General features: G+C 49.9%; 1 protein-coding gene and 1 long non-coding RNA gene across 5 annotated transcripts; one reads left to right on the top strand and one right to left on the bottom strand.

Moving 5' to 3' along the window:
• The first annotated feature begins 220 nt into the window (after nucleotides 1-220).
• Nucleotides 221-3,907, top strand: LOC144147114 (uncharacterized). Of its 3 annotated transcripts, XR_013317821.1 has the most exons (6): nucleotides 221-1,102; nucleotides 2,047-2,130; nucleotides 3,050-3,184; nucleotides 3,315-3,410; nucleotides 3,510-3,599; nucleotides 3,834-3,887. It is a non-coding gene; the product is annotated as an uncharacterized LOC144147114 (long non-coding RNA). The 3 variants fall into 3 exon arrangements; XR_013317822.1 differs by lacking the exon at nucleotides 3,510-3,599 and having other exon boundaries at nucleotides 222-1,102; nucleotides 3,834-3,907; XR_013317820.1 differs by lacking the exons at nucleotides 3,510-3,599; nucleotides 3,834-3,887 and having other exon boundaries at nucleotides 223-1,102; nucleotides 3,315-3,488.
• A 15,476-nt stretch (nucleotides 3,908-19,383) lies between these two features.
• Nucleotides 19,384-25,422, bottom strand: LOC144147113 (uncharacterized). 2 transcript variants are annotated; one of them, XM_077679189.1, is made up of 4 exons: nucleotides 25,298-25,422; nucleotides 23,901-24,030; nucleotides 21,250-21,347; nucleotides 19,384-19,744 (listed from the first exon to the last, which is right to left on the bottom strand). In XM_077679189.1, exons 1-4 carry the CDS (start codon nucleotides 25,355-25,357, stop codon nucleotides 19,538-19,540), a joined length of 495 nt encoding a protein of 164 aa, XP_077535315.1. In that variant the 5' UTR covers nucleotides 25,358-25,422; the 3' UTR covers nucleotides 19,384-19,537. The 2 variants fall into 2 exon arrangements, with proteins under 2 accessions (XP_077535315.1, XP_077535317.1); XM_077679191.1 differs by having other exon boundaries at nucleotides 23,901-24,027.
• Nucleotides 25,423-26,020: the final 598 nt, after the last annotated feature.

The following is a 26,020-nucleotide window of genomic DNA, read 5'->3' as shown; positions in this document are numbered from 1 at the left end:
AAACATTTTAGAAAACATTAGAAAGAGCAGTTTCTAGCCGTAATATCCCGTAATTTGCGTAATATTTCGTGATTTACTGTGAAATGATATCCTATTATTTCTAGACGTGAGGCTATGTAATTTTCGGAGCCGTTTAACGGGGGAGGAAGAAGGGGGGGAGATAGACTCCATGTGCGAAGGCATTCCTGGCGAAGGCATGCTTTATCGGCGATCAGGCGAGAAATTACGTAATCGTGTTCGCTAATAGTGCTCAAGGCTGCAGGGGTAACTCGCTTGTTTAACGCATACATGTACGAAAAAAAAAAAAACTCTTTTTTGTAGTTATGTGACCACACAGTTATTCCGTACGCACCAGCCGGACTGGTTAAGTTGCCCACAATTCTTTTTTCATCGAAGCATGATATTTCTGACTAGTGAATCAAAACGTTTAAGTTCTAGTTTACAAAAAAAATGCCACTGGTGTTTTTTACAAATTTTCTCCCTACACCACTCGTATTTCATGTTTGGTTATAAAGCGTTCCTTGATCCGGGCATCACGATCAGTCTCGTTCAAAGTCAATCTTGTTCGCGAGTCCTCTTCATTCTGTTCGTTGAGACGAGCAGGTAAGGCTGTCTTCACTTTGCGATGTAAAAGGCGAACTTCGCGGCGCTGTCCCCAAGGGTGGGTGGAGAAGTTTCCCGTCGCATTGTGCGACCTTCCTTTGTGTAGCATCCCCCCACGGCTTTTTGTTCATTCAGACAGGTTTCAGCCGCAGACAGCGGCTGCGGAAAGTTGCTTGGAGATCCACTGCCTTCTCGCCCCATATGAGAGGGAAAGAAAAAAGGGCAAGGGCTCAAGGGGTCTTTTCTCGCCACTGCCGACCCCGTGCGCACCCAGCTCCAGTCGTTACACCGGATCGTTTACCTGGAACACTGCAGTTGTAGACGTAAGTATATGCGCAAGCGCATGCTTGTTCAGTCGTAGCCTGTTCGATGGTGTTATATCTTTCTCCGTGGTCTGTCCAACCGAGACCCGTTTATCGCTGGATATTCAAAACGAAGCGCCAGAGGCGGCGTTTGGGCAATGTAAGCGACATACAAGGAAGGTGTGCAGGAGCAACTCGTGAGTATTTTCTTGCTTATAGGCCCGTGCACACTTGCGACGAACAACGCGATTTCTGTCGCGGCGACAAATTGGCCGAGACCGAACGACAAAACGGATCGCCGGGCGGCAAAAGTTTCCGAAATCGCGTCTCATCGTCGCAAGTGTGAACGGGCCTTTGAACTATATAGTAGGCAGTATTGATGGAAGAATCGATGTTACGGGTACGTTGCATGGAAACGATTTTTGTTCGTTGCATGGAAACGATTTTTGCGCGCTTTGTGCAAAGCAAAGTGAATTCGGATAACTAACCTCGCCCACACTCGAATGATCTTCACTTCAGCCGGGCAAGTGAGGTAGCGGCTTGGGCACGCGAAACAAAATAATGTGCGTGTCACGTTAGTTCGCTGTGCGAAATTAAAAAAAAAAAGCATTACATTTGCCCCTAATTGCCTGGCGATGCGATAATTATGTTTGGAACGCCGGGGTTCCTTAACGTGAAAAAAAAGGGGGGGGGGGGGTGCAGCCAGTGCAGCTACTTCGGAATGTAGTCGATACAAATGCAAACGAACAGGTCAGAATGCACCCCTTGGTAGCCTATTTTGCCGCTGGTTAACTTAGACGGTATGACGGTGTACCTATCGCAAAAAGTTCGTCAGACTTCTGGGATATATTGTTAAAAGCTGCAAACCTGAGCCTTTTGTCGTAGCCTTCTTCGCTGGCGAGTAAGCAACCAGACAACCTGCGTGACTATATAGCCAACTTTGTTAGAAAGGGGCACTTTGAGGGCTGAAGGTGTCACAGAGGGTGGGAAAAAGTGCGCTGTTCGAGTACATGCGTTCGTTTGCGACTTACATTTTTGAAATGCATTAAAGCAGCATAGCGCGTTCTTGAGTTGTGAGAAATGCACCCCAAAAGGCTGGTAAATAGCAGCTGGTAAAGAGTCGAAGTCAGTTTCATTGCAGGCTATGGTTTTCAAGATACCCTCAAACCGGGAAAGCCGCGGAGTTCATCGACGATGAGTGCCAATCCCGAGACCATAGAAACTGGTAAGTAAATATTGTGTAAATGGCTAGCGGGTTTAGCGAATCAAAATGGAAAAGCGAATTCAATCGATAACGCACAGCACAACAGGAGCTGGAATGACCAGGGCAGGTGCCACTTTCAACTAAGCCGATAAAGATCCGAAGGGGGGAATTGGGGTTAAGAGGTGTGGGAGGTACTTGGTCATGCTAGCGATCACCCACTCCCTCTAAAGGGAACCGTTCCGCCCAAAAGAGGTCACTCTGGATACAGAATTTTGCCTACTGCGCGTACTTTATCAGAAGTTTGGAACCAACACGCTTTCATTGGGGCCGCATTGATCATGCAGAGCCGTCGTTCGCCGAAATAAAACCGACATGCTTCGAGCAAAAAGGCTAGTTCTAGTACTGTTCATCGGTGGTGCGGTTTCGAACAGCTTGAATCAAAGGCTTTTACAGCCGTGGTTCCAGGCGCTCTTCCCAACTTTTGAAAAATCCTGTAAATGCTCAGCAGTGATGAATAACAGGGTGCGTTTCATATGACGAGGTAACAACGCCGAGCGTGAAAAAACAAAAACCATGGTTAAAGTGAACGCTAACAAATTTAGTGGCTGCAATGATACGCATGGCTTTGACTGAAAAACAGAACCTTCCTGCATTCGTGCAAATAAAAAAAAAAAAAGAAGAATGCCCGGGTTGTTGTTAAATGCTCAAATTCTTCCTCCTTTCTTCCCCTAGCCTGTTCCAAGCATGTATTAAACATGTCACACAACTCTTTTCAGTGCTGAGAAAGACTAGGATCGAAGTTGTTCGTTTATGAGTTCCCACTTTGGTTCTCTTTATTACGTAAGTAAACTTGGACCATTATACACATTCGTGTTTAATGGGTGTTTCTTTTGTGTGAACCATCTGTAATACCTCTGTAGCACTTTGTATTCTTTTTTAGGTGAAAGATCTGCCGGACTGGAGGAGCAAACGTCGCTTCTACAACCAAGCGAATTTTCAGATGGGTTGTTTCGATTGAGGTAGCGGCCATCTATATACAGTTGGACAGGAAGAAAAGAAGAAAAAGGTCCGAGAGGTTAGTATCCGTTCCCGAATAGTATTTGGTGAGTGTAGAAAATTTCTGAGAGCGTATTTCGATTTGTTTTAGTAGTTCAATTTATGAACTGCTATGCAGCCCATAACTAGTCGCGCCCTATGCTTTCCAGCTGCTGCTGGTGTGACGCAGGTCACAGTCGATAGCGGGCCACATCATTGGTGACTGGATCCACTTTGCGAATATTGGGCTTACAGGAACCCACAAGGTAAGCAATAAACTAATATTCTCAAAATTTAATAGTGCATTTATATTTAAATGATTTTCATCCTAATCTCCGCCTAATAAAAATACATGAACCATGCAGAAGACACAACACTCCGCTAGCGAGCGACTTTGACGAATAGTCACTAACCTGTATAGGTTACTGACTCGGGAGATTCAAGTTGGGAGTCAGGTGACCCAAAATTTTGTGCGCTTGCTTTCTTCTGGTCATATGGTTAGCACGAGTTGCTCCGTAGCTGCTTGTTCAGTTACTCTCCTTTTAGTGCGTACGTGTGTGCATGTGCGTGTGTGTGCTTGTGTGCGCTCGTTAACTAAAGAAATCCTTAGGCGGCGACTACTTTTTCGCGCAAAAACCGCCTACTGCCGCAGCGTACTGAAGTAGGAATTGTTTGCTTTTTCCACACAGACGCAGCCAGCCCCTGGATGGAGCCTCCTCTCCTGCACAGCAGCAGCAATGGAATGTAAATAAAAAAAAAATGTTGTAACCATGCAAAAATAAAATAAAATTTTATTTGAAATTTCACTTTTCCTCGTTATTTTGGAAATGCTTTAAAATATATCGTAACCGGCAGACGTGGATAACAGAAACAATGCTCCACGATACACATTCCACACGTTTGGCAAAACGTCACTGTAACGTTCCTGGTCCACATTCTGAAAAGGTTTTGCAACGTTAAAAGATTGTTTCAAGCGTGTTTTCTGCAACGTTAAGTAAATGTAAATCCAACATAATTACTATGTTGTCGAAATGCTTCCTCACAGTTCCAATAATGTTTGACGAAACGTTACTGTAACGTTTTTTAGTTGTTCTTAAAATGTTTTTGTAGGGTGCTTCTGCAACGTTAGGTAAACGTAACTCCAAAAGTATTTATATGTTGTAGAAATGCTTTCTTAATGTTCGCATAACGTCTGGCGAAATGTGATGCAACGTTTTACATTGTTTTTAAACGTTTTTTGAACGTTATTAGCTTGTTCGCTGCAACGTTAGGGAAATGTAACACTAACATTAATAATATCTTGTAAAAATGTTTTGTGGACGTTTAAATAATGTTTGACAAAACATTACTGTAACGTTTTTGATAACATTAGTTAAATATTTCAAAAAAATGACATTAAGAACATTGCTCTAACGTTAGCACCAAACAAAAAAAATACGTTCTTCTAATGTTTTGGTGCTACTTGGGTTCATGCCGATTATAATTAGAAACTGCGTGGAGTACTACAGCTCCCCTCTTTTTTATCACAAAGGGGACTTGTTGGTTTTATTTACACACCATGCATAGGTGAATTTTGTGTGGTTACTTCTGGAAGAACAGCCGTCGTTAGGTTTTTATCGGCAGAGGTTGATGGGAAAATTATCTGGGAGGAGATCTTATACTACTTTCTGCTGATTTCAGGGGCTCATTTGTTTTATCACAACGTGCACCCGCGAGAGCCTCTTCCATATAACACCAGGAGGAGCGATCCGCAAAACGCCACTTCCGGTATGAGCAAAGTACCTTCGCCTGCAGAACTTTTTCGACAAAATCGCCGAGATATAGTGATTGCCAGGGAGGTAGCCAGAGAGGGGCTGTGAGAGTTAGAACTCGCTACGATTTTTTTTTCAGCAGCGCGTAAGCGAGGCTTAGTGTTCCTTTCACCAAAACTGTTCCTTTCCTATAACCCATAACCCCTTCCGAAAAAAACTTCTGGCTACCGCCCTTGTGCTCGCCCTTTCGACTTGCCCGGAAAGCTCGCACCTTCACCAGGCTTATGCTTCAAGTTCGTATGCATTCCGTAAAAGCAGCTTATCCGATCTTCGAAAACGCTATTGGCCGCGAGGCCCACCACTGGAGAAGCCGGCGCTGCGATCGTTTTGACGTCACTTGTAGGATCACCGTTCCTATCTTGCTGTGTAGTCAGCTTGCAGCGAGTGACACTTCGCTTAGGAAGCGCATTCTAAAATTATTTTCCCGTTAATTCTCATCGTTTGAAGTTAATTCTCAGTGCGTCAAGCCCAGTTTGACCTCATGGGGACTTTAGAACCGTATCAACTGTGGTACATTATCCGCAAACATGAGTGTGGTGGTGTACGAATATGCGACCAAAGCATAAGCGGCGGCTTGATTCCCCTATCAACAATGTGGACTACGACGTTCGCCGAGTTAAGTTTCTAGATTTCCCTTGTTTGCAAGAAATGTATAAAGCAGGAAATCATGAAGCGTTTACTGCTCGCAGAAGCACACGCACCCGCCGTGCCTGCCCGCACAGCCGACGGTGCAGCTCGAACCGACGCAGGTCGCGGCCGCAGGCACTTGTCGCCGCTTTTTAAAATCGCACAAGTCGTGGAAAGGAAGTTCCAGATTAGTGAAAGTGGATGTTAGCGTCATGAAAAATTGTGGTTTTCAAAGCGATGCTAAAAAATCTGCCTCGATTTACGCCGACCGGGGGGTCGGTACCGGCAGCGCCGGCCCGTTCTCGCGCAGTGTGGCGAGTGGCCGAAGGGTGGCGATACCTGCGCGCAAGTATCGGCCGAGGCCGTGGCAGGCATCTTGGTTATCACCGCGGTTACAGAGTGCCACATACGAGAACGGGGGTGAAAGTGCGGTGAAAAGTTGTGTTAGGGACTGTCATTCGCAACTTTAAAGAGAGCGGCGGCGAAATACCTGCCGCGACACTAAGCCTCAATTTCCGAAGATTCGATTACGTGCATCCGAAGCCGGCTGCGAGTTGTTAGAGAAGACCCTCCCGTCGCGCGCGCGCGCGTTGCGTTTGGGTTCTCCTAACTTCTTGAGGGCCGCCAACGCTCGGTTCTCCTATTCTAAAACTCCCCATTACCTTAAATTATTAACGACGTGTTTCGCTTCTTACACAGCCTCGCCTTCTGTGCAGTTTCGAAACTGATGCTTGAGAAAGACTGGCTCACTGTAAACAGACAAAAAAATTGTAAATTCCCACGCCGAGGTCCTAATGAAAACTACATAAGGCGTTAAAAACTCGCGTTCATACCGTTCATACATTGTGGACAAGTTGTCGCAAAAAGTAAACATATCAGCAGTGCAAAGTACAGGCTATGGCAGTGATCGTTAATCAAATCCGGGCGTAACTATAAAAAAACTTTGTAGGGGAAATAGGCACTGATGAAGCCAAACTGCAAGCCATAACAACACTTTTAAGCGTGTGCGGCGAAGCAATCCGATCACCGTTCTCGCGTAGTCATTCATATTTACCAGGCAATGCGAGCAGTACGCGCTGTGACAACGCAAGTGAGCGACGCGTTTCCGTCGATGTTACAAGGTGTTTCCTTGCACACACACTCTCGTACATGACCCGTCACAAGTATTTCATAATGAATTTACAGCGTACTTTTCTCAGCATCAGTTGCATCGTCCTTGGCGTTAGCGGCAGCGTACGAGCTGTGGGTCGCGATGGTATAGGGACCGGGCAGCTGGACGGGTGGCGCCACCACTCGGCGCTCCCCTCGTCAGTGGAATGAGCCGGTGCATTGGACTACACAGCCTCCCGTTGTTTTTGTCGTGTTTGCTTCGGTGCTTTGTGTGTTTTGGTGGCGTTGTGAGCAGACATGTGAGATGAAACGAAGTCTAAACATATGTGTTGGGTTCTTAGATGCAGTAATGACTACGTAAACTTGTAGGGCGCGTCTAAAGTTGGGTATCGGCTGCAATGGCATGAGCGCTTTTTGCACCGATCTGCGCTTGGCTCCACCCGTTCGGAGTACGAATAAAACTACTATTATTAGTATTATTTTCTTCTTAAACGCACTCACGGCTACGGATGCTTGTAAGGTTGGGGAAGGGCTACATTGACACGAGCGCTTCTTGCAGCGCTCTGCGCCTGTCTCCGCGCGATCTGAGTAGGAATAAAACTACTAGCAATATTAGAATTAATTTCTACCACTTTAAATTATCTTCACTGGTTTCAATGACTACGGTTTCCACGCCAGCCTTAGCGCTGGGGTACCTCGATACGTGTGCTTGAAATAGAAAGGCACCTGCATACGAGATGGATTACCGTGTAGCCGTAGAAATGTTGCGGTAGTTTACACTTTCTGTAATCGTGAGCTTTGTACCTCGGGTTTTGGTGAGCGACACTGTGACAGCATGGGTGCCTGAAAGCTGAAGTGGAAATCTCATGTTTGTGGTGGTCATTTTATCAAGAGCCAAAGTTATTCACCAACTCAACAGCGCAAGCTACAAACCATCCTTCCTCCCCTTCCCGTTTTACCACCTGCGTAGAATAAAGGCTGGCACCAATAGTTAAAAAATGTGGCAGTGTTAACGTCAGCCGGTGTTTTTTAATGCTTAAGTATTCTTTATAGAGTACCTAAAAAAATCGTGTAATGCCTGGTGAAGACACCAAAAACGCGCAATTAGTTGCCTCAAATAAGAGTGCATGAGCCCGAGTCCTCCACAAGAGACACATTTCCGACACGCTGGAAAAAGTTTAGATTTGGAGAGGGGGCATGGAAGTTCAAAATTAAAGAGCAAAATCATCTAGCCCTCTGTCTAATGATTATGATGGTTGAACACAAAGCTTTCTTCGTGCGAAATCGAATGGGAAATGGTCAAAGTCAAAGACGCTGCGTTCAAAAGACCAAACTGCGTGCTGGTCAAATTCGACGCTTATCTAGTCAAAGTTTAAATCCAGAAGGCAACCAAGGAAACCCATACGATAGAGCTTTGCGGTAAACCATCATCGTCGTTAGACGGAGGTGTGCATGATTTTTCAAGCGTACGTAGGTGGCAGCTTGTAAACCGACCGTTGTGAAGCTGAGTACGGGTTTCGGGCACCCTCCTGTCTTGCGTCCTTCAGCCACGCAGGAATTGGTTTTTGAAAAACCACTTACCAACTAGCCAGCAACCATTGCAATTCTTGTAAAGCAATGCTTCTCCACGATAAGCAACAACATTCTACTATCATGCGGTATTTATTCTACCAGCGATTCCCGATGACTGTAGTAAGAGCATTTCTGTGAAATTAAACACGTTTCAGCCGTAGGTAATGAAGATACGGAAGCGTCGTCCGTCACAATTTCTGTTTTGAGGTAAATCTTCGAAGACACCCTCCAACTTTGCCTTTCGCTTGTGCACGACGTCGGCGCCGTTGGCGCCGTTTCGTCATCAGCGCCGCAGCATTCCTAGATCGGTTGCACACACCGGCTTTGTGGGAGCATTTAGCGGCAATATACTCCTCGATTCGCGAAACTGCATGCAGGCATGAAAAAATTGCATGAAGCAACGAACTTCCACTTCCAGCTTGACTTCCAGCTTGGCGCATTACCCGCCGCGGTGGCTCAGTGGCTAAGGCGTTGCGCTGCTGAGCACGAGGTCGCGGGTTCGATTCCCGGCCGCGGCGGCCGCTTTTCTGATGGAGGCGAAAAGCAAAAACGCCCGTGTGTACGAGATTTCGGCGCACGATAAAGATCCCCAGGTGGTCAAAATTAATCCGGAGCCCTCCACTACGGCGCGCCTCATCGCCTGCGTTGCGTCGGCGCGTTAAACCCCACAATCAATCAATCAGCTTGGCGCATTGAGCGTCGTCTGCTATTCGTAAATACTGAGTATGGGCGTAAATAACACACATGGAATGCCTCGTAAACGTCACATCCACACTCAAGATTTACCGATCTGAAAAATGCACGTCGGGTTACGTTCGCTTTGCAAGCCGCACAGCAGAAAAACGACAAAAAGCCATGCACAACTACGCTGCGCTGACCGCCACCGGCATTCCACTGACAAGCGGTTCGCCACGGGCGGCGCTGTTCGCTGAAACGACGGTGGTGCCATACAACGGCCGCCCGGTCCCTATTCGCCCCGAGCGCGAACACAGTCGGCCCCTGGCGGCGGCGAGACGAACCGCTCCTAGTGTGGATGGCGCTCTCGCGTCGTCTGCTTTTTCACGTAGCGTGCGACGCAAGACGCGTGCTGCACACGACAAAACAACCAATATGTGTGCTCGTTTGGCAGTAAGCAATGACATAGTTACCTCTGCTTGCGCATTTCCTCTAGAAACGCAATAATCAGCGGCCGTTGCGGGTTAATGCGCTGGTTTCATTCGCTGGTTTAAAACATCTTCGCCGTGGTCACCGCTTGAGTGTGAAACGTGTTATAAACATTGCTTCCACACATTGCACTTGTCGTATTGTTGAGTGCAGTCGTCTGCCATTTCGGGAACGTTGAAGGGTGCTTTTTGAAGCTGGCGTGGTGATTATTTAAAGGATAAAAGTTTAGTACGCAAAACGGGTAAGAAGCGAAAAGACCTGTGCATACGCGTGCAAATTCCACACCCTTGTAAAATTGCGCTGTGTACTTACAGAAAGAAGAAACAAACGAAAACATTTACACTGCACACGACCCGTATGCTATCGCCCATACATTACCGGACACGTATTTTACACCCGCAAGCGCCTGTGCGATCGTGTCCTTCCCGTACCTTTTCTAAAATAAATACCATTTTTGGACTGTCGTTGTTTATACTAAGGAGGAGGAGGAATAAACATTTATTCAACTGTATCGAGTTGCTAATTTTACGTATTATTTAAAATACGTTTCTATGGATGCGCAAAAGTATTTAGGGGGGATTTTTCGGTAACATTAAGCAGTTGTGATTTTGCGTCTGTCATGTGGCATTCCGTGTGTCATTGTCATATATATATATATATATATATATATATATATATATATATATATATATATATATATATATATATATATATATATATATATATATATATATATATATATATATATATATATATATATCCTTTTCAAATCCGACATGAATCACCTTGTCCAGAAACGTGTCTCACTCAGCATAACCAAATGCCTAATATGGTCACGTCTTAACATTTTTACCCTTAATGCTTGCTTTTAATATTTCTTTCAATTTTGAAAAAGGCGAGCCACAATTCCTGGACAATCTCGCACCAAAGGGGGGTTAGCCAGTTTTGAAAATACGCGTTAAAGTACTGCTTTTTCACCGCTACAGAACACAACGCCTAGTGTAGTTTCGATTGTAAGTAAACCATATATAGTTTGGCTTTTCGCGTTACATGCGTTCTCTTCTCGCTGATCTTGCAACGTTGGCAGGACTCCCCCCTCCCTTCCCAAAAAAAAAAAAAAAAACGAAATGCACAGAATTTCATTTTTTACCCAATCCTCAAGAATTAAATGCCAAGACAAAAGCGATATTCAGTTTACAAAACAAAGTAGTTACCGGGAACCCGTTGCGCTGATTCGCAACGAGAAATAAAAAGGAAATGTTTTACTACGTCTGCAACAGTGCAACTTCATTTATTGCCATCTTTAGGGTTCGTAAGTGACCTTATACGCAAGAATACAAACACATCTCGCTGTTGCAGGCACCTGTTAGATTTTAAAAGGAACGCAAATGGTCAACAGAGCAGCCGTAACAGAAAATTCGTGCTTACTGTGAGGTCCCAGAAGCTTGGTTTGCACACTGTAAACCTGCTTGTCACTTTGCGAAAACTTTGCGAAAGCCAAACATCAGATGTTGCTTGTACTGCGTGCGTTTGCAAATCAATTCGCAAGTTCACTTGCGACGAAAGCCGTAAATAAGTGACCCGACGCCGTTATTCATCAAACCTTCCTTCAGAGTCACTAAAATTTCATTTAAAAGACCCGTTAGAGCAGTTAAATTTATATCTCTGCGCTGATCAAAATTCAGTAATCTTATGTTGCCTTTTGAACACACAAAAAATATAGTAAGCTCTTAAAAAGAATTTCGGGGCAGTTAAGTAGTGTTACCATTTCAGGGCATCCCACAAATGCAAGAATGCGTCATGCTACCAGTGAAAGCGATTGAGATTGTCGTTGTAAACTGAATTTCAGAGATCGAGGCTTCCTGATTTGTTTCTATTTATGCTTTTATTGAAGGCTCAAAGCCATAGTCTGGAAAGATCGAGCTTGCTACGAGCCACAGCATACAAGTTCATTGTCACAATTACGGCCATTCTGAGATATTCCCGATGAGTCGTCGCTTTTTTGGGCATACCTAGTATTGAAAACTGACTGCCGCTTCCATGCTATACATGGAACGTTGAGGAACCGAACTATAGCATACCACTCTTGTTTGCACCTTTCGTGCGCACATACGGCGAGAAAAAGGCACGAAGCGCGCCCACAATGTGCATTCTTACGGGCCGCTCAGCGGAGCATCCACACTAGCAGCGCGACGATGTCGCCACCTACATGTCGAGCTCGCGGCGAATAGAAGCTACCTAAACGCGGCGGTGTCGCCGGGAACAAGCGAGTCGCTGATTGCTTGCCCGGATTATTCGGTCTGCAGACAACTTTTTTGGGTATTTTGCATCAAATCCACAAGGAGGGGGGTGGCGGTGGCCACAACAAAAAACATAATTCCGCATACGCGCAGGAAATGTGTTGTAGCAGACGGCAACACGACCCGGCGTCCTACAAGTGACGTCACTCGTAGGTGGCGCCACGGTATGTCCTCGAGGCCAAATTTGAAGGTCAGAGGAGACGCTTTTCTCCCGCCCAACCTTCCCGAAGGGTTTCGTCCTCTTGCCGCGTGGATTTGCTTGTCAATCCGCTTCAGTTTTGCGCTTTCGAATGGCTTCGATCGGTCTTTAGGCGTTTGGTGCACTGCTCGTTTCTGCCGCCGTGCATTGGGAAAGCGGACGACGCTGGCGGATTTCGCTACAATCTGACTGTTCTATGTTTGCTGACTTCTTCCGATCCCTTACTTTATCTGCAGTGGGCTGGCGCGGAGGGTCTTTTTTTAGCTGCTGCCAAGTGAAAGCTTCCGCTGTGGAACGCCTGGCGCTATGGAACGCTTCAAGGCACCCCTTCGAGTAGCCTTGTTTAGACACGGACGCCGGCTTTTACGCTAATTGGGCCATTAAATCATGTCGCATTAAAAGGCAGTCCCTGTGAAATGCACGGCGCGGCTCGCAATAAGAAAACCCTCGGCGGGCTACAGGCAACTGTCTGAAGGGGCGAAATAAATAAATTGTTCATCGTCATCGTCATCACCGACGTGCTGGTAGAAGCATACCCTGTTCGTGGCCAGGCGGTCCCTGGGGCTGTGTAGGAGTCATGTCACCTACTTTACTGGTGCCCCTCATGCATCTGCAGGTCCTAACGCAGTTGCAGGGGGAGTCAGGCCCGATTCGGTTCTGCTGCGAATGATCCCGCTCAGACGAGGCGGAAGACGTTTGCAGCCTTGGCCGCTTGCAGCGCGTCTCTCCGTCGCTCGACTCCTGGACGCCGCAGGAAACAAGAGCCGAGCTGGAGAAGTCCATTACCGTGCAGGGGAAAGCCTCCTATAAGTGGAGCATGTGAAGGCATGTTTCACCCGTCCACAAAGCAGCCGCGTACGGCAGTAGACATCCAACAATCGTCACTCTGCTCTTGTATCCGCGTCGCGCCATCAGTTGGTTTTGCGCATTGACAGCTCTCGGCCGCGGTCACCGTTACGCCCTCTTGGCAATGGGAAGTTCATCTTGTTTCTGGAGGAAAACGGCGTCAAATGTGGGACAAGAGTGAAGGCAAATAGACAACACAGGCACGCGTGTTGTGCCTTCGCCTTACACTTGTACCGTCTTCAGCGCTCAAGTTCGAAAATTTGCCAACTAGCCCGCCATCAAACCCTTCTGAATTATAATTTGGTTTCATTTGTCATTCGCTGGGATAAACCTGCATGTTCAGCTCCTGAAGAAAACTGCGTGGATTAATCTTACTCACGGTGTCGTCGTACTCCGGCCCTGGCAGCATCTAGGACATCGGCAGCCTGCTAACCCTGCGACCATCGACGACTGAAGAGACTGGCGTGAAGGTGGTGGTGGTGGTGGGTATCGATTTAAATGGCGCATACCCACCTAAAGGAAATTGGCCAAGAACAATTTGTTTTATTCGTGGAAACCAATTACATAATGCGAAAATACCGGAACAGAACTATCGGTGTAGTCGGCATGGTAAACAGAAAGAAAAAAAAGTGAAAAGGAGAGGAGTGCGAATTTAAATAGAAAGTCAACCTGATCTGAACAGCTCCATACAGGCAGGCGAGCTGTCTTTGAAATCAGTGAGTGGACGGCGTGGCACGCATCGGTATGACAGTGGCCCAGAGAGAGAGAGAGAGGAATTTTATTGAAATGAAATAAACACAGAAAGGTCGGCCTGACGGTAATATATCTGGCCAGCTATTCTGTGTGTGGGAAGGGAAAGTGGAGGAAAGAGTGTGGATAGAGGACGAGAGAGATGAAGATGGCGGAGAAATAAATTAAGGGTTATGTATAGAAGATGCCTGTACCGATACGGTGTATGTGTTAAAGTTAAGCCGGACGGGCCTCAACTACAATATCTCTGAGAGGCCGCTGCTGTGCAGAAATGTCAGCACAGCTTTAAATGCACTGTAGGAACGCTTCGCGTCTGGAAGGTCCCAGCAGCACTTCCTCCGACACCACACGACAGTCCAAACGGGCCAATGTTCTCACTAATTGTTCTCGAGGTTGCGCATAGCGTGGACAGTGGCAGAGAACATGCGAAATAGTCTCTGGTACATGGCATGTCTCACAGTCGGGGTCACTCGTAAAGCCAATGAGGTGCTTGTAGCGACGGGTAAAGGCTACGCCAAGCCGTAGTCGGTGAAACAGCGTGGCGTAGTTTCGCTGAATACCAGGAGGTAACCGAAACTTGCAGTCGGGGTCCAGGCGGTGTAATCTTCTATGACGATTGTCAGGGTGGGACCAGTGATTCGCCGAGGCGTGGCGGAGAATGGTAAACAGAAGGGCGGTCGTGTCCGTCCTTGCGAAGGGCAGACGTACAACATCTGCATTTGCAGAAACCTTCTTTGCCTCCTGGTCAGCCCAGTCGTTACCAGCTAGCCCGCAATGGCCTGGTACCCACTGAATGGTGAGGACATGTCCTTGTTGCAGTGCCAATGAGCATAATTCGAGTACTTCCGCAGCAAGGGCATAATAAGGTCCTTGCCTCATAACTCCGTTGAGGACCTGGAGTGCTGGCTTGGAATCACAAAACAGGGTCCAAGCTTGAGGTGATTCTCGGGAGACTAAACGAATCGCCTCCCGTATGGCAACCAACTCAGTGGCAGTAGAAGTTGTCTTGTGGTCTAGTGTGAATCCTCGGGTAACGCATAAGCTTGGAATTACCACAGCCGCGGTGGACCGGGATGCAGTCATAGAGCCATCAGTATATACATGTACAGTTCCGGCGTACTTGTCTGTCAAGAACGCTAGAGTCAACTGTTTGAGGGCTATTGATGGCAAAGAGGACTTCTTCCCAATTCCCGGGATGGAAAGGTAAATTGATGGTTTTGATAGTACCCACAGAGGATTCTGGGAAACCACCATTGGGGCGAAACCTGATGGGATCTTATGTTGGTGTTGCAAAATGGCTGCCGCAAAACTACTTCTCGAACACGTAGTAGGAAGAGCCGATAATGGATGGTGTTCATGCCTTGTGAAGCATCTAAGGTAGACTCGAAGGGGTTCGCCCAAAAGAAGTGCATCCATTGGAAAAACACGTACCTCGGCAATTGTGCCCACAGTAGAGGTACATCGTGGTAGCCCCAAGCATATTCTGAGGGCTTGTGCTTGCAAACCCTCCAATGTGCGCCGGGAAGAAGTTCGCAGGTTTGAAATGGCTGGCAGGCTGTAACGAAGATGCCCCAAAAACAGGCTCCGGTACAACTGCAGAAGAGCGCTCTCAGATGGACCCCATCTCATTCCCGCCACGACAGTGGCCCAGACTTACGCCCCAACAGACAAAAGCGCAGGAAGAGACGACGACACTCCTAGGCGTCGCAGGGGACTCTCTAGCAGTCTTCTTCAAGGATGAGAGAACCGGCGGCAACAAAAAAAAAAAAAGGAAATGCTTCAGGGATTCAATTTTTTGGCAGAAGTGGCACTTTGAGGTCCTCACGAATTCCAACAACTGCGAAGTTGGAGATCGCCGACTTGGAGTCGCTGAGGACGGTCCGCGTGCCGGGCAGGGTTAGGGCTAAGGCGATCGCCGCCTCCTCGGCCTGCCGGGCGGTCGCGGCCCGCACGCTCCCGGCGTTGAGCAGGTCTCCCGAGGTGGCCTTCAGGACCACCGCCACGAAGGTGTCGGCCCGCTCGCGGTGCTTGGCCGCGTCCACGAACACCGCTCCCTCGTCCTCGTTGTATGTTCTGGCGAGCGCGCGCGCCCGCGCCGACCGGCGTTCGACGTTTCGCTCCGGGTCCACGTTCCTCGGGAGCGGAGGCACTACGATACGGCGTGCTATGTCGTCTCGCAGCGGGACCAGCTCGTCTTCCGCCGCGGGACCGAGGGGCGGGCGGAGGCCCACTCGTTGCAGGATTTTGCGCCCGGACGTGGTGCTGCCCAGGCGCTCCGGCTGCGATACACGCTGCGCTTTCCCGGCCCACGCGGGCCGGGAGCTGCCCAACGGCCACCACAACCGCAACGAAGAGGCGGACGCCGCGGCCCGAGTCCTCGCCACGTGCCGGACCGCGCCCCCCCGCCTCGACCGAACCCCGGAAGACTCCGGGGAGGAAGCAGACGACGACCACGACGAAGACGCAGGGGAGCCCCTCGTCGCCTACGGCGAAGTGCTCCGGTGGTACAGACGCGAAAGAGGGACTTTTCCGCCTCCACACCCCGGCCTGTCCCGGGAGGAGGCGGTGCTCCTGCGGCAGTTACAGACCGAGACCGTGCTCACGCCGGCGCTGGCGCGCCACGTGTACCCGGAACTCTACGAGCGGACCGAGTGCTGTGTGTGTGCGCGAGTGCCCGCGGACCTGGCCCACATCATGTGGGGCTGCGACGAACAGTGCGCGCGCGACGGAGGCGACCGCCTCCCGCCGGACATTCGCGAGTTGATCGGCTCCCCGGAGCACGGCAACCAGCTCAGGGCCGTCCAGCGGCTCGAGGAAGCTCTGGCGCTGCAACGGCGAAAGGAAAGCCAGCGCCCCTCGCCTCCCGGCCCCCGCGGGGGTCGAGCGGACGGCGACGGCGCGGGCGATCCGAGTAACCCGCGCGGCCGGCCGGGCACGACGCCTCGGGCTCCGCCCGCTACCTAGCGCAGGTAGTTAGACGAGGTGCTGCGAAGCCCTGCGTGGCCTGACCCGCACCTTTCTCGCAGGACGAATCAATACAGGTCATTTCTCTCTCTCTCTCTCTCTCTCTCCAACAACTGATTTAGCCCTCGCCAATCCCTTCTTGTGGGTACGTGCCAAAAACTTTGAGGGCATCATCATCATCATAATCATCAAGTGGCACGAGGGAAAGTCCCTAAGCCGCAGCGGCAAGGCGGTCCCTATTGGCTAGGTGAAGGGGGTCGGTTGGGTGAAAATGTCTATCGAAATGAATGAGAGAGGAAAAAGGGAGAAAAATGGCGCAAATGTCACGCAGTTCCAACAAGCCACGCAACGAGGAGGACGGCGAAGGACAGATGGACGTGCAGCACGCACCGCTTGCTGAGCTTCTGTGCTTGTTGTGGACTTGAAAGAACAAGGCGCTTGCTTTCATGGATGCCTGGTTTTGCGTTTCCTTTCTCGGACACCAATAGCTAGACCCCGAGGGCGGTTTTCACACCCGCGTCTGGCACGGGCCCGGCGTACTGCGCTCCCCCTCACACTTTCGGAGGAGCGTCTCTCGCCGCCTCGGCAAATCGCCCTCCCCTCACAATATCGCCACACTCTGCTGCACCGTTTTCTTTCAGTCTTCAGTCTTCCCATCGTTAGCTCGGCTACGATGCCGCCGCCAAAGCGCTTGGCACTAAAGAGAGAATGAGTGCTGGGTGGACATCCTATACGGTAGGCCACGTGCCTTCGCAGACGTCCTGTAGCCCGAAAGATTAGGTACCGCCAGCCGGCTGCTGTGCAGCAAGCTCTTCCAGTGGAAGAATCATGTTTATGTGGCTGCAAGACATTCTTTACTGATGTTGCTTCTGCTGCGGTGTCTTGGCACCCCCGTTCACTTGAGAAGACGTCCTCCAGCTGCTTTGATGCGACAATTTTATTTCTGGAGTACCGTCAGCGTGTGGATACTATACGCTTGCTTTACGTGACTTTTTTTCAAAAAAGCCGCGAAGATCTTGTTTTCATGTTCCCCTATTGAGAAAAGGTCGATATCGTTGAGTGGGAAATCAGACTATTAATACCGACATCAGATGTTAAACTAACGTGAGATGTATTTTTTGTGAAAGTGATGCGGAAGCATCCCACAGAAATTCGCGCCATGGATCCGTACCATGGACGACAATCGGTACCGTGGACCTTGTGCAAGTAAGCCAATCCTGACTTTAATCCGGCGCATTCAAAAACAAGTGAAAAGACGCATTGTGAAATGTGTTGCCCTGCCCTTGCACAACGAATTTAATAAGCCAAATGTACGACTAATTCGGTTTGGCTAACTTAAGCCGGTTACACCGAGCTCTTGTCCGTGTCTACCAATGCTCATGAATGTGAAATCTGATGAGATAGCTTCCATTGAGCTAACGCTCACGGAAAGGCAAAAGTTCCGATCACACCGTATCTGCACTAGTTGTCTCGGAATGGAAAAAAACCAACAGATTTGCGGTCGAATGGGGGGGTTTTGCTTCAAGCGCTGATTCAGTGCTTTTTTTTATTCAAATTGTGATAGTGTGCCGAATCTCTTCAGGCTTACCAAACTCACATTGGCGACGAAGCCAGGGTGCCACAGAAAGAATGTTTCTTCAGCGGATGCGCAGAATGCGTCGTCTATGCCTCCGACTCACCATCATCATCATAATCATCATCATCACCGCCATCAACATCATGGTAGCAGTCATCATCATGATCAGCCTGGGTGTGTCCACTGCAGGACTATTTATGCCTCTCTCAAAGATTTCCAGCCACGCCTGCATGTCGATCTGATGAGTACCCTTTGCCCCCGAATTTTCGTAGTTCATCCTTCCGTCGAATCTATGGCTTGCCCCTATTGCGTTTACGGTCTACTGGCAGCCATTCCTCCTACTATCCACTATTATCGGACAGCAGACAGCCACTGCTTCCAATTATATCTTACGAAAAGACAGGGCAGACCAAATGGGGTCTCAATGACCGACTAGGGGAGCACTACACAACGTGGAAAGAGGAATGAGGGTCTGTGACTAGTAGCACACTGAAAAACATGTGGCAGCACTCCTCTGTGCGATAAATTCAGTACTGTCGTCACACACAGAGATAATTGCAACCAAAATGATTGTAACGCGGAGGACATAGGATAAGATTCGCCAGCCCGCTTCATAGAATTATCGAGAAAAGAGCCACTTTCTTGTGCCGCAGATCACGTGATCAAGCTTGTTTTGGCGCGTGCGTCACAGCATATGTCTGAAAGGAGCTGCAGCTTTTCAAAACAATGTCGCAGGAATTCAGCACCCCGTCTTTGTCCTATATGTCGATCGCTTAATTCGTCCTTGTCTGTCTTAGCTAGCGCTGTTTTGTTATTCACCAACTAACCAAAACAAACAAATCTTCGACTATTGAGTGAAACGTTGCTCTGTGTACCGGCGAACCGTGTTTCATCGAACCAATGAAGGGACACGGGAACACACACACCGCCACCACCAAGCAAACAAGTCACCGAAAGAAGCCAAAAATAAAGCGGAGGTTGGGGCCCGCCTTATGACAGGGAAGTTCCAGACGGAAGTTTTCAGCGCTCATATGGCGCAAATTGGGACATCGAACCCAGAAACCATCATTACAAAACGGAAATAGGATTGTATACTAGCATTGTTAGGGGCCATCATGTTTTCGACATCAATCTTTTCTCTGCGTAATGCGTCAAAATTGAATTTGAGTTGCCACCAGGTATGGTTGTAGTTTTTGAGGACTGTCACCGGCACACACACACACACACACACACGCACACGCACACGCACACGCACACGCACACGCACACGCACACGCACACGCACACGCACACGCACACGCACACACACACACACCAGGCTGTTCACAGGCAGTGGTGCTTGTATTTTTTACTCTCTCCGGGATGCGTCGCACGCGCGACAGAGATTTCCAGCGAATTTTTCGCAGCGCGGGAAAGTCAGAATTTCGGCGGCCGAGGGCAGTCCGTGGGCACCACCAGGGGTAGTTCGTCGTCGTCAGGCGGCGTCGCCCTTCTCGTCCTCGGGCGGCCCCGCTTCGGCGATGGCGGCGTGCAGGGCGTCCTGCAGCTGGTACAGCAGGTCTCTGCAGCCGGCCACCACGGTCTCGAGGTGTTCAATGGCCGCCGTCTCGTCGTCTGCTTCGGGCTCACCGTCTGCGCCCAGGCGCGGCTCCTCGGATTTGGCCAGCAGGTCCGCCATCACCTGCATCATGCGGGAGCTCGATCCGGTCATCGGGGAACCGGGGAACGGCGACCGGCGTGCGAATTTTCAGTCTTTGTCAAAATTTTCTAAGCCACGCTGCTCCTCGCTCTAAATCGAATAATTAAATGCAGAGAACCAAATCTTGAGTGCCGGCAAAATAGTATTGTACGCCAGGAAGGTGCTAAAATCATTTTAATTGCGGATAGACCAAACAGATAGACCAAACTAAGGCTAAATATAAATAGCCTTAGTCGCCTAGAAACATTTTTACTACGAAGCAGTATACCTCTAACCAGCCAAAGATATTTTCGTGTCCGCGTCAACAGAAAACTCCCAGGCTACTACTGGCTACAAAAAAAAAAAAAAAACACCAGGCTACTACTGGCTACTGGCTACGTCCAGGCTACACAAACAAACTACTAGGCCCACAAGGGATTGAACCTGGGCCAGAAGGAAAGCGGCGCGTGAGCTTGTCGGTTTGCCGACTAAGTTACGCCCACACGTGGAGACGGGGGAGACAGACGCTGGTTTTGATTCAGTGGCTGAAAAGGAGGAGGCCGCTTTTTGGAGGCGACACCTAAAACAAGAGTGAGGGGGAGGCAGTAAGAGAGATGACGCAGTAGCTGCGCGTGCCGCCCTCCTCCTCGTCCTTCGAAAAACGCTCCTCTCCGGTTTCTGTTCCGCCGGCGCACGGTCGGGCTAGGGCGGCGGCGTCCGCCGCTCTTTCCTGCCCCGGCGAATCCCAGGTACCGGCTGGCGGAGTCTATGGTTTCAATCTTTGTAGAGCTCCGTGTGTGAATTCAAGTGACGTCGCATGGGTAATCGTTGTTGGTGTAGTTTACAGCTTTGCAGTCTGACCACCTTCAGAGCGTGGATTGGGGCCATTTTTTTTACAAAGGCTGTATACACAGTCGAGCCCAAATGGGGATTCTCATCTGCAAGGTCCTCCCTTGCGCATTCCTGGCCGATATCGTATACACTATAGTTCAGGAGGACACTGCCCCGACGTCGCACCGGAGTCTCTCATTGTCCCGACAAGGACATGCGAAACTCGTTCAAAGCCTGTATACATGTAATGTTTCCTGCAATGAAGATTTCAGTTGTGAGTCAGGCTTCATTCATCCTGTCGGTTCTTTTTCGCCCCTCGTCCGTACGCGCTGTTAATAAAACATCTCACCGTATGTCGACAAGCGGCACGGCTCGGAAGCGCAAGCATCGAACATCCGCTTTCGCGCCCACATCTTATAAGTTACACAAGCGTAGCTGTCGTCTGCAACTTGTGGTTGTGTTTGGTTTTAATTTATTACAAACAGACCATGGTAGTACTTTCCTCAAATTCCTTTAAGAGGGGATCTGAGTACTGTGTACATAAATGCCAAAGTTGAGAACCAGCAGGTGAGCATCCCAGTTTTACTGTAGGGAGAAGTACGGAGCACGTATTTGTACACGTGGAGCAAAAGAGCGTATAGGGTAGGTAAGTGCATAGGGCGGAGGTGGCGGCTCACCTTTTTGGCATCCAGGGCGTCGGGCAGCACTGTTCCCCCGTCGGGCCCCATGTCCATCGGCGGACAGCTCATCATCTTGGCCATCATCTTGGCCAGCTCTGCGATGCGACAGCGCGCGCGCCGTCTTTACCGTCTTTGTAGCGCGTGTGATAAGCATGCGTTCGCTGCCTGAAGACGCTGTGAGAACGTCGCCGCCTGTTCCGCCTGGCCTCAAAACAAGCAGCGAAACGAGGTACAACAGTTGTATCCCGCGATATGAAAAAGTATCGCCGCCACACTGTTGCACTGCATAGGACACCCTTGTAGCAGGACCGGGTTAATCATGGCCACCGGGGTTGAACGATGTTTCACACACAAATAGGGCTACATGCCGCGAAAACGAGCATACGTATAAGAAGTTTAACCTTTACTTCCGGGCAACCCCACCTGCGAGAAATACTATTTCTCGCAGGCGGGGTTGCCCGGAAGTATAGGTTGGGTGTAACTAAGCCCCCGAAATAGTATTTCGGGGGCTTCGTTACACCAAACCGGGAAAAAAAAAAAAAAAAAAGAGGCTGCGCTGGATGCCAGAAAAATAAAATGTCATTTTTCTGCGCGCATAAATTTCAGGGGGAGCTGCATATATATACTTCGCTCGTTATTACGAAGTCCTGAGGACACAAAATTGGCTTCGTTATAGGCGATACTTCGTTAAAAGCGAATATGATTTTCTCTCAATGTATACTGCAGCGGGGGCCGTGGAGCGCTTCGAATAAAGTAAGACTTCGAAAAGCGATTTTGTTAGGTAGTGTCTATTATCACGGCAACCATGACGATTACCATCAGAAATTTCTCACAGCAGTCGCCTGTGATTGGCTAAACACTCTACTCGAAGATTCTCTGGAACAAATATTCCCTAAAATCTCCTTCACCCAGCTGCTACTGTGGCGCTGTGGTGAAGTGCTTGCTTTTTTTTAACACGAAGACCCAGGTTCGAGTCCGGCACTAATGAAGTTAATTTCGGTATTTCTGAAGTTTTCGCTCATCGTGATTTTGCTTTTTTATTCTGGTTATTACTACACCAAGTGACCGACGCACACGTTTTCTAGAATTCTAGGATTTCTAGGATTAGGCTTAATATAGATTGTGTTCTGCGTCGTTTGGATGGGTTATAAGTTAGGCTTGTTGCAGTTGGGCTGGATTTGGGTATACGTGATGATACGTTCGGTTAGGTTACGTCAGGTTCGGTGAGGCTAGGTTATGTTAGGTTATTGGGAGCTAATATTATTCAGTGAATTTTAGGCCAGCCACAAACTGCCGTGAGAATTTCCCAGAGTTAATTCTCATGGCTGCCGGGAGATTAGACTCAGCCATTTTGTTATACCGAGGGTTTACTGTAGATGGCACTGCTTTGCGACCGCCTCGCATATCTCGCACGCGTGGTTTAACACTTCACTTACAATTACAGCCTCTGTAGCAAAGCCAAACAGTGGCGCTCAGTGCAAATAGGGGCATACAAGCCACAATAGGTGTGCACATGAACTCCTCTTCCACGGCGGCATAGATCCGAGGATGTCTACAGTGCCTCGAGGGCGAAACACGCGAGCGGAAAGTAACGCGTCTATGCATGCGTCTCCCGCTCCGAAAACCGGCTTGGATGCCGTAAGACGCGCGGATAGGCCCGCTCCCGCGCACGTCCAACCTGGTGGACTGCGCCACGTCGGAAACCGGCTTGCTCGAACGCACTTGCGCTTGCCGCTTCAATAGAGAGTTGTAGCAGTCCGTCTGTTCCATAGTTTCCGTTGGTGCCGTGGCGACCGAGACCCGACTGCGCCTGCGCGCGCGGGCAGGGCGAGGTGGGTCCCCCCCCCCCCCCCCCCCCCCCCCCCCCCCCCCCACCGCGCGCAAATGCGCGGGCATGGCGAGGGCCGGCCCGCGGAACTAATCCACCCTACCGGAACGATTGCGGAAGTGCCCAGCCGGGTCCCGGTGAACACGGCACCACGTAAACCACGGAGCATACAGACTGCTAAAACTCTCTATTAGAGAGTAGAGAGTTTTAACACTCCGTACGTATGCTCCGTCTGTTCCGTGGTTACCGTGTTGACAGGGACCCGACTGCGCCTGCGCGCGCAGGCACGGCGAGGAGGGCACACCCTACCATAACGAATGCGCGGCCATGGCTAGGGCCGGCCAACGTTACTAGATTTTCTATACGTTGGGGCCGGCCGCGGAACTAATCCCCCTACCGAAACGAATGCGCAAGAGCCCAGACGCGTCGCGGTCAACACGGTATCCATGAAAAAGACGAAGCATGCGGAGGGCTAAAACCCTCTAGTGACGTATAGTTGTCGGGGACGTACGTTCTGGAACTCGAAACCTTTCTTACAAACTACGTGTTCAGCTGACGGGAATTGATTGATTGTAGGGTTTAACGTGCCGACGCAACGCAGGCGATGAGGCGCGCCGTAGTGGAGGGCTCCGGATTAATTTTGACCACCTGGGGATCTTTAACGTACGCTGAAATCTCGAACACACGGGCGTTTTTGCTTTTCGCCTCCATCAGAAAAGCGGCCGCCGCGGCCAGGAATCGAACCCGCGACCTCGTGTTCAGCAGTGCAAAGCTGACGGGAATCGACAGCGACGGGAGAGAGGGGGCGTGTAGTAAGTACCTTCCTTGTTGGCCGGCTGCTGGCCCTGCTGGCCTCCCTGCATGGGCCCCTCCTCGAAGAAGGGCGAGCTGGCGCCCTTGGCGAGATGTGTTGGCGAGCCGACTCGCTGCTGCGCCTCGCTGCACGGCTGCTGTCGGGCACGCGCATTGGGAGGGAGAGATAAGAGAAATAATAAGTGACTCGTGACCCTGTAGCACCTAGGATATGGGTTCGAAAAGAGATCGGGGAGAGCAAAGAGAACAAGTAATTGGATCCGTAGCAAGGACCGGGAACAAAGAAACCCGTACTGGACTGTACTTTCGAGCACGAGTTCCCTTCACGAACTTTTCCCCAAAAGATATCGTCCTGTTCCTACCCTTTTGGTCACCCCCACATGGGTGGGGGCAAAGTGAGCTCTTTGCACCGATCGATTGTTACCAATGTACGCATGCAAAATCAGACTGCAATAAGGAAAAAAAGAAACGCTAGACAAAAACATTTTAAACGTAAAGAAGAATCAGTTATCAATCACGCAAAGACTCAGCAAGTACTCTGCGAACTCCGTGACAATTGTAACCACGCCAATACACGGACTCGCGATATATGACCGCTAAAAAGCGCAAAGGCTCTTGGGTACATTCCTATCTCCCGCGGAGTCTCGCCCCTTCCGGTTCGAGTTCTCCTGGCCTCCCGTACGCCGGCGGCGTTCACGCGCGTGTGTGCTGCTTATTTATCTGTTTCTACACACACAAAAAAAGAAACACGCTGGGAATTCTATAAATAACAACGATTGACACTACTAGGGGTTTCTCTGAAAGGTAAGCATCCGGTGACAAATAAACAACCCGCACACACGTACGCGCCTGAAAGCCGCCAGGAGAACTCTCAAACCGGAAGGGGCGGGAGTAGACGTCGTACCCGTGAGCGTTTGCGCTCTTTAACAGTCATCAATTAGGCCGGTATGATCTTGATATGGTTCTGGAATGAACCCTATAACAATAAGGCATGTGGTTACTAGCGAAACCGAAAACGAGAACAAGAGGAAGACTGGACGACGCTGGGCCAGCGTCGTCCAGTATTCCTCTTGTTCTCTCGTTTCCGTTCCATTGCCAACTATCCCAACTAATTGTTCTCGTTTCCGTTTCGTTCCACTTTGCCAACTAGCCCGACCTTCCTTCCGCCTGAACCCCGTATCTATTGGCTACCGCGGCTCTCTCAGGGCCCGCCTAGAGCCCTTTAAACTGCTCTGCAAAAGCTGATCGAGGTCCGTGGACGTCATGGAAGTGCATTAGGTCCCCCCACCGAGCCACATAGCTCGGGGCTACTGGAAATGACCGCGAGTTCTTGCCGCGGCCGGACAGCAGCGATGCGTCGCGCGTCGTCGCAAGGCTGCGCGGCGTCCCCGTAGGGAGACTCACCGTCTGGGTCGCCTGGTCCGCCATAGCGTGGCCCACAGACGGCCGCCTTATCCTCCTCATAGCCTCTGAGGCAGCCCAGGGTGGCTCGTGCGCGCGATTTCGCCCGGCCCGACGGCAGGCGGCAGGGCGCGTTGCAGTGTGAGGGAGCCTCGCGTTGGTGCACAGCCGGCGGATTTGCCACTCGAATTTAGCGAAGGGATATCGGTGCACGAGAAACATTCATCGGGCTCCAGAGTATGCTTACGTGGTTTGAACGCAAAGTCTGGCGATTCTGAACGAGTTCTACACGGCTACATCGTGTCTGGGTCTCTTCCTTTCGTCTTTTCGGGTTTCGTCTTTTGACGCGATGATGATGATGGTGATGATGATGAAGAACTTCTATTTAGTATCAATGGTTTTTTTTTAAACCCTCGCGGCCAGTATGCCTTGGGACCTGGCGGCTGCCTGAGCTTGATTGATGATCTTTCGTTGGGCTTCTAGGACTGAGCTGAGCATCAGGGCCTCCAAGTGTGTGTGTGCTGTCTGATATCTGCGGGCACGTCCATGTCGTGTGGACAATGCTTGCCAGGCTTTCACAATGTTTGCATTTGGGTTCAAATTGACCCGGGTAGAGTTTACTAACCAGTAGCGGATTTGGGTAGGTTCTGTTGTGTCGTGGGCGACGGCGAGCGGCCTCGGCGGCGACGGGAGCGAAGGCTCAGCGCGCCGGGCCCACGCACAACA

This window comes from Haemaphysalis longicornis, unplaced genomic scaffold (genome assembly GCF_048455015.1).
Source record: "Haemaphysalis longicornis isolate Haplotype H1 unplaced genomic scaffold, Haemaphysalis longicornis Haplotype H1 scaffold_7, whole genome shotgun sequence".
Lineage (NCBI taxonomy): Eukaryota > Metazoa > Arthropoda > Arachnida > Ixodida > Ixodidae > Haemaphysalis > Haemaphysalis longicornis.
This window is presented reverse-complemented; position numbering and strand designations above follow the sequence as displayed.